This window comes from Malus sylvestris, chromosome 15 (genome assembly GCF_916048215.2).
Source record: "Malus sylvestris chromosome 15, drMalSylv7.2, whole genome shotgun sequence".
Lineage (NCBI taxonomy): Eukaryota > Viridiplantae > Streptophyta > Magnoliopsida > Rosales > Rosaceae > Malus > Malus sylvestris.
This window is the reverse complement of record NC_062274.1, coordinates 1,899,071-1,906,883: the sequence shown is the minus strand read 5'-3', so window position 1 is coordinate 1,906,883 and position 7,813 is coordinate 1,899,071. Positions and strand designations below refer to the sequence as shown.

The window sequence follows — 7,813 nt, the reverse complement described above, 5'->3', positions numbered from 1 at the left end:
AAATGTATTGATTGTTTTGCAAGTATATTTTCGTCAAGACTGAAGACGGCGGAAATTTGCATCGACAATACTGTATATAATCATTAATCTGTCCACACATTACCGATTGATTTTGAGTTGAGTTCTCATACTTTGATAATTACAATTGTAAATAATTGTTCACTTAATTTTCGTGAATTAGTTTCTCTTAATTTTCAGCTAAAAACTATTTGATTGATTATTTACTTTCCCAAATCATGTTTTTAGTCCTAGTTCCTTTTGCAGAGTCAATTGAGTTGTCACTAGTTATGTATCCAAAATCTGCTGCCCTGCCCGCTGAAATTTTGGTGCCCCAAACTTTTTTGGTCGCCGAGGCCGATCTGATAAATAAAGTACTGAGCATAAAATATTACTTTTTTTTAGGGGTCAGAGTCAAAATGATATATAAGTGCCGAACAAAGGAAACAGAATGAGATAAGAACTACAAGTCCGAAATATCCTGCTGCTTTTTTATTGGAATAAAACAGCTGCTTTTTTATTGGTATAAAAAGTATACTCATTCATCATCTTCAGTGCAAACACTCAAAGTGAAGAGCCTAATTAGGGTTGCTTCAAAATTTTCAGGATATGGGGCGCCTACTGATGGACGAAGACAACATCTATGCAAACGGGTAATCAACTACACACTCCCTTATTGTTGATATCTATGGATTATGTGAGATTTCAAATTCAATTTGGGTAGAATCTGGGGAACATTTCATACCATGCGGGCGTAAATAAAAAATTACAAATATTCCAGATTAAACAAAAATTAAATTGTTGAAGAGATCAAAGGTGATCAAGGAGGAACTAATATAAATACATTTCTGCGTGTTCCACAGGCCCGGTTTGTACCCTGAAGCAGTATGGGTGTTCTTGGTGATGATACCATTAATATTCAAAAAGGGACCTCTTCGAGTTATATTGACATATTACCGCATATCAAGAATGCGTTTGTTGCTCACTCAAGCTTCTATTGCCCGCAAGCTCAGAATGATGGACTCCATAGTAAGAAGAATGGTCAGATTTAACTACAGAAACAAGTATTGTCACTCCAAATTCAAGCAGGTCTGCAGCGGTAGCCCCTGGTCCAATCAACTTCCGAAAGATATTATGCAATTGATTCTGCAACGACTATGTGTAACAGATTACCGTCGATGTGCTGCAGTATGCCAATCTTGGCGAGAAATTATTAAGAGCAATGTTCAGTCACCTCGGCTTGAAGTTCCATGGCTTATGCTATGTTCTCATCCCTTTTCTAACAGAGATCATTCCGTCTTAAGTCCAAGTGATTGGAAAGCTCATAAATTTCTACGACCATCGCCAGATCCCATATTTTATTGTACAATGAATAGAATGGATTGCGTTGGGTCGATTGAAGGATGGCTGATCATGATGGACAGTGCTTTGCGGCGTTCGGAGGGTTTTATGAAGCCCAGGTCATTATACTTATTGAATCCTGAGAACCCTAGGTTTAAAATTGACTTCTTCTTCTTCAATCCAATATCTGGTGACCGAGTGATGTTACCGTCGTCCAAATCCACCCTTCCATGCCACTGCAGTAATGGGCCTGGATTTACCATTCTGAAATTAGACGCCTCTTCAGTACCAACAAGAAGGGGGAGCCGGGAGCCCTCTTTTGTGGCAAGTCTCTGCAAAGGCGGTCATATAGCTTTTTGTAGGCTAACCGATAAATCATGGACCTCCATTGATGATCTGCGGGTTAACTTTTTTCAAGATATAGTCATAATGGGCGGGAAATTATATGCCACAACAAGCCATGCATCCCAGTTTGTGAAGGTATTTGACATATTCCACGATGCCAGTGTCAATGGCGGCCCTCCTAGCTCTCCTAGCTATAGCGTTGCTAACTTGCTTACCCTTGATCCCTACCCACTTCCGTCCTACCCACTTCCGTCTATTGATGTTACGACATGGTGTGGAATTACATCACGAATAGTACATCATTACAATGGCCGTGATTTCATTTACCTAGCAAAAGATTATGCATCTATGGAGCTGTTTATGATTTTTCGTAAGGTAGATTTTGGCTTTCCAACATTTTCTCTATGCGCCAGTTTTATGATTGATGTCATGGGTGCTAATTACCACCCTCCACCCACGACTAAAGGATTTCGAGTGTTCAAACTGGAGCGCGATAGTATCAATGGAGGTTCACGATGGGTACAGGTTTTTGATCTTGGTGATCGGATATTGTTTTTGAGCACGGCTAGCCACAAAGTTCTCTCTACCAACTATAATGATCTCAGTTATTATCCCCATGGTGAGAAGCTTGAAAGAAACTGCATCTATTTTGCTTTTGACTATCCTTATTCTGCATCACCGTCAAGCGGACGCGATTTTGGTGTGTTTTCCTTGTCAAACAATAGTATTAGACATTTCAATTTTCCCGACAATTATTCCGGTGCCCTATTACATACTAGAACTGTATGGTTCACCCCAAATCGTTGTTAGCTTAGTTAAGTTGCCAGATGTGCATTTTTCTTTAGGAAGTTGCTCGCGTTGGAATTGTTAATTTACTTTTGCTGTTGCTTAGTCATCTATTTTCGTCCAGATTGTATCAGAGATGCATAGCTTTATCAGGAATAATATGTTGGTTAGGACAGTTTCTCAATACAGTATCCTTACTCTTTAATATCGGAATTTTATTTTTTCTCCCCATATATCATAGTAGATTACACTATAGTTTAAAAAAAAGTTTCAACCGTCCAAACTTATACATGACTCTTATATAACATAAGTGGGATATGTAATATGTGTATGAGAGAATTCGGGCTCAAAATGGTAAACATGGACGGGCAAGACATCAACCTAACTAAACTCAACCCAATAAATGATCCGGTTGAAGTTGGATTGGGTATGGATGGATTTTTTTCTTTATTCTAACATGCCTGATCGGATTTCAAATCAAGTTGGGCATTGACGGATTACCAAAACCAAATTTGCACCTCTAGTCGATAGCAACACTAGTGTATTTAATCATTGACACCATAATATTTTACCATGCCCGTTTCAACATGCATGTAAACCTATGGCTATATGACGTGACAATGCGTACACACAGTATACAACAAGGCAGTAGGAACCAGTAGGTACTAGGTATGTAAAATGCAAGGGCTTGCAAACCATGTCCTTTTTAGACCATCTCCAACCTTTGGGCTAAAAGCTAAATTTTTTAGCCCAGAAGTATCTTTTCTGCTTCAACCTTTCTGATCTAAAATTTTAGCCTGGAATTATTAAATAATAAACTTAGGTTAATTTTTTTCTTAAATCAATTTAAAAAAAAATAAACATATAGATTATTGTAATTTAATTTTATGAACATTTTAATCTAAAAAAATTTAAATTCCGATAAATATTGAAAAATTATTAAATTTTTCACAAAGCAAGCTACTTTCACCAACCGTTCAACTCCAAACTTTCAACTTTCACCAACCGTTCAACACCAAACTTTCAACGTTCAACACCAAACTTTCAACTTTCAACACCCAACTTTCAACTTTCACCAACCGTTCAACACAAATCTTTCAACTTTCACCAATCGTTCATCAATCATAAAGATAAATTGGAAGAATTGTAAATGGAAATAAATGATAGAAAGATAAATTGGAAGAATTGTAGGAGAAAATTGAATTTTGTGTGGATGTTTGAACAAATACATAGGTATTTATAGAGTTTTTGGGTAAATTTTGTGTTAAATAAATTTATTTAATTATTTTAGCCGTTGGATTTTAATTTGGGCCGTTAGATCTTGTTTTTTACTGTTAGGTTTGATTATATTCAATCTCAACCGTTGGATTCAATGTATTTTAAAATAACATATTTTTTAAAAAATGAAATTTGAATCTGAACTGTTGGATCAACCAACGGTCCTTAAATGCTGGTGGTTCGATTTTGAAAAGAGCCATTGGGCTCGGGTGAGTGGCCGACAAGGCCCTGACGCTGGGCCCCCTTCCTGTCGGGCTCCGGTTGCAACTTGCCCGCGTGCGCAAGTCGGCAGGCCAAGAGTGGCCCAAAACGGGGCGAGTCCACGCATTTGGGGGGGAAATTTGGCCCAACTTTAGCATCCCCCTTTTAGCCCAATATTTTAGCTTGGGTTGGGGAGTGTTTGGGGAGGAATTTTGGGCTAAAAATTTGGCTTTTAGCCAAGGTTTGGAGTTGGTCTTATTTGGGCTGGTATTGGCCTGAAGACTTAGCTTGTCAACAGTGATCTCCTCAGATTCAGATTTTCGGCTACAAACGCGTCACGGCGTTGTTTAACGCGAAGTAGTTCCATGATCAGAGAATGTTTGTGTATTTGATTCCCGCATTTGCTCGTGATCCTTCTGCGCATTGCGAGAGAGAGAGAGCGTGTTGGCTAGTCTTGGGTTTGATCAGGAGTTTGTTACGTGCTTGGAGTGCTCCGAGAGAGGGCTTAAAGTCGGGGGATTGATAGGTAAGCGCACGTATGAATTGAGAGGGACGAGTTTTGAGCTAGGCGTTATGTCGAACAGCAATGAGTCCAATCGTCTATGGTCGAATCTGAAATTAGTGAGGCAATTAAGGTTCTTCTGGAGAATCCCAGAGGCGATAATTGGAATTCTGAACCCAAAAATGAAATTAGCATTAGCATGCCAGTAATGAAGAAATTAAGCTTCTTCCGGAGAATGGTGGTGGTGATAATAATTCGCATTATGAACTTGAAGATGAAATTAGAGTTAGCAGTCTCAAGAATTTGAATCATTTTTGTGCATTATTGTTACTACATTTGTTTGTACAAGTCATATCTGTTGGAAGGTTAGGATCGGGAAAGGCTTATTATATTAACACCCCACAAATTGTTGAATAAACTCCACATACTTAATACACCCCACATTTTCTTTTTTAATTAAAAATTATCTTAATACACCCTACATTATTCCCCATAATACCCTCACACCCCACATTCTTAATATACACCTTACATTTTCTATATGCACCCCATATTTTCTATACACTCCACATTTCTCAAATCTTACAAAGCTTTTAATTTGGACAAATAATGCCGACTAAAAGTTTGACAAAAGATGCCGCCTGGGATTTAAAGCATATGTGGGTTGTTTTTAATTCCACCATTAAAACTCATGTCGTCTGTTTTTAATATTTGGTGGTAGTTTTAGGTGTTTAATTCTTCATGTAATCCATGTGATCCCTAAAAGATGAATACGAACATAGAAGTTTGAATAATGCATCAAAAGCAAGATTAAATAATTGTTAATGTTGTCAAAATCACTAAAAAATAAATAATATGAAGTCTACCGCATGTAAAGCTTTTAAAACATCGATTTTGCCTGTCATTCGTTAAAAATAATTTTTCTCAATCAACATGTTTGTAGTTTCATTGGTTAGGGTTTTGTTCAATAATGGAGAGTCGGATGAGTTTTGATAGTTGAAGAAGATAAATAATACGTTAAAAGTGATTTGGGGTGTATATAGAATTTTTTAATTTTTTTTAACCTAACAAGGTCAAAACTGTCATTGCATAGTAGGATAAATAAGTTATTTAACATTAAATTTTAATGTGGGATGTATTCAACATTTTATAAGGTGCTAATATAAAAAGTCTTAGGAAATCATAATATAACCACCATACGTATTTGTTCTTTTATGCTCTCTGGTTTTCATTTTTGACCAGAGTTAGGGTTAGAATGTTAGTGAACACGTCACAGACTCACAAGTATCACATTTTTAGAAATGTGTTACAATATGGTATGGATAATATATGATTTCCTCATAATATTTTTTAATTTAAATTACTTGAACTTGAATTCGAACTTAGGTATAACAAAAGCATCATGTTCTAACTAATTTGACTATTACTGCATTTTTTTTTTTGGAAACTACTACTGCATTTGTTTATACAAGTATCTGTTGGAAATAGGGATGATCGATAACGTAACCGGGGCAAAATGATAAGTAATCCCGAACTACTCGACTTACAAATCAGCACTATCAACCTAGTCAAATGTGAGGCCCAATAACTGTTTACAAGCTAAGTCTTCAGGCCCATACTAGCCCAAGTCAAAAGACCATGGCTTGCAAGCCCTTGCATTTTACCTACTGGTGCCTACTGCCTTGCTATTTAGTGTATGTACGCATAGTCACGTCATATGGCCATATAGCTTACATGCATGTTGAAACGATCATGGTAAAAAATTAAGGTGTCAATGATTAAATACACTCGTATGTTTATCTACTAGAGGTGCAATTTGATTTAAGCCAACCTGAATTGGTCCATGCCGAACTCAATTTCAAATTCTATCAGAGAAATTACTGCCACATTTTTGTCTAGCAAAGTGCGTTGACAAATATGGCCTGACGAATATAACTTGCCCAACAATAGCTTGTTCGTCAGTCAACATTGTATTTTAAAGAAATAAAAAAACATTTGTTGGGCATGTTATATAAAGAAAAAAATAAAACACAAAATTTTTATTATTTAATTATATTAAGAATGAAATATTCGTATTATTAACCAAAAAAGGGAGAGTATGTCCCGAGTATTTATCATATATAACCAAAATTTAATCTCAAATTCATAAATGTTAGTTTTTATAAAAACTATCAATTATGGCGAAAGAATACATGAATAGACTTAAATACCCTAAAAATTAATACACAATTACTCTAAACCCAATAACATACCAGAATAAAGTGACTTGGGTTATCATAAATCTCACCTTCGCAGCCATGTTTGCCTCCTCCCCTCATCCCCAACCACCCACCGCCGCAACCCCTCCCCCTGTGTCCATCCTCTCTCCTTATGGTGTAATGCTCAATTTATTAAAACAAAAATTATAATTTAAGTTCTTATTTTAATTATATACTTTCTGTTTGTCTTCAAAGGCTAACAAATCAAGGGAAGCAAAGTTAAAGGAGGGTGGAGCATCATATGAAGGAGACGACGGTAGTCATCTATCATCTGATAATCACAACATTTGCCTTTTGTTAAAAATCATCAAAAATGTATGTTAAAAAAATTCTATTGCAAAAAAAGAAAGAAAAAAAAAGAACATTTTTATTTCTTGGAGAGGTGAAGATGAGGTCGTGATTGATAAACAAAAGAAATTCATTTCTTGGTGAATACATATGATTGTTTGCATGACGGCGTTCGAATCCATGATCAATCTAACAAAATCTGTCATTTAACAAAAAAAAAATTCTAAGATTTGGATTTTCAGGTTGTATTGTTTTTTATTTGGAGGGTATTAAAGTCTATTGAAACGTGATTTTGATTATATTTGAAAGTTTTTATAAAAACTAATATTTATGATATTAGAGTCTTAATTTTAGTTATTTATGATCAATACTCGTATGTCCCTCCCTGATTGAAATGCGGATTGTCTTTTTCATCTGCGAAATTGAGAACATATGAAAAGAAGAAAAAAAATGGTTTGTCATATTGAGAGAAAGTGATAACGTTAAGGGAAAATCATCAAGGGAAATGATAACGATACCGTGCAGATTAAGGCGCAAGTCGAGACCTTAGCCCAATTAAGGTTTCAACGAGACTGATTGAGGAAGACGAGCGTATTAGGTAATCACATACACTCCCCAATTGCTTTTCTTTTCTGTTTACAGTTCTGAAGTATTTGTTGAACAAAACTTCACGCAGGAAGTTCAAGTAATTGTTTGAAAAACCTTGATATGATTCATTGCAATTGGTATTTGGGACAAATTGCAAATGATTCACAAATATCTTTTCTTTCTTGTTTATACAAGTCATATATGTTGATTCATTAAAATTTCAAACATA

General features: G+C 35.8%; 1 protein-coding gene across 1 annotated transcript; it reads left to right on the top strand.

The window, feature by feature from the left end:
• Window positions 1–350: 350 nt before the first annotated feature.
• On the top strand, window positions 351–2,674 carry LOC126604169 (putative F-box protein At5g66830). Its single transcript, XM_050271312.1, has 2 exons — window positions 351–650; window positions 861–2,674. Exons 1-2 carry the CDS (start codon window positions 607–609, stop codon window positions 2,491–2,493), a joined length of 1,677 nt encoding a protein of 558 aa, XP_050127269.1. The 5' UTR covers window positions 351–606; the 3' UTR covers window positions 2,494–2,674.
• Window positions 2,675–7,813: the final 5,139 nt, after the last annotated feature.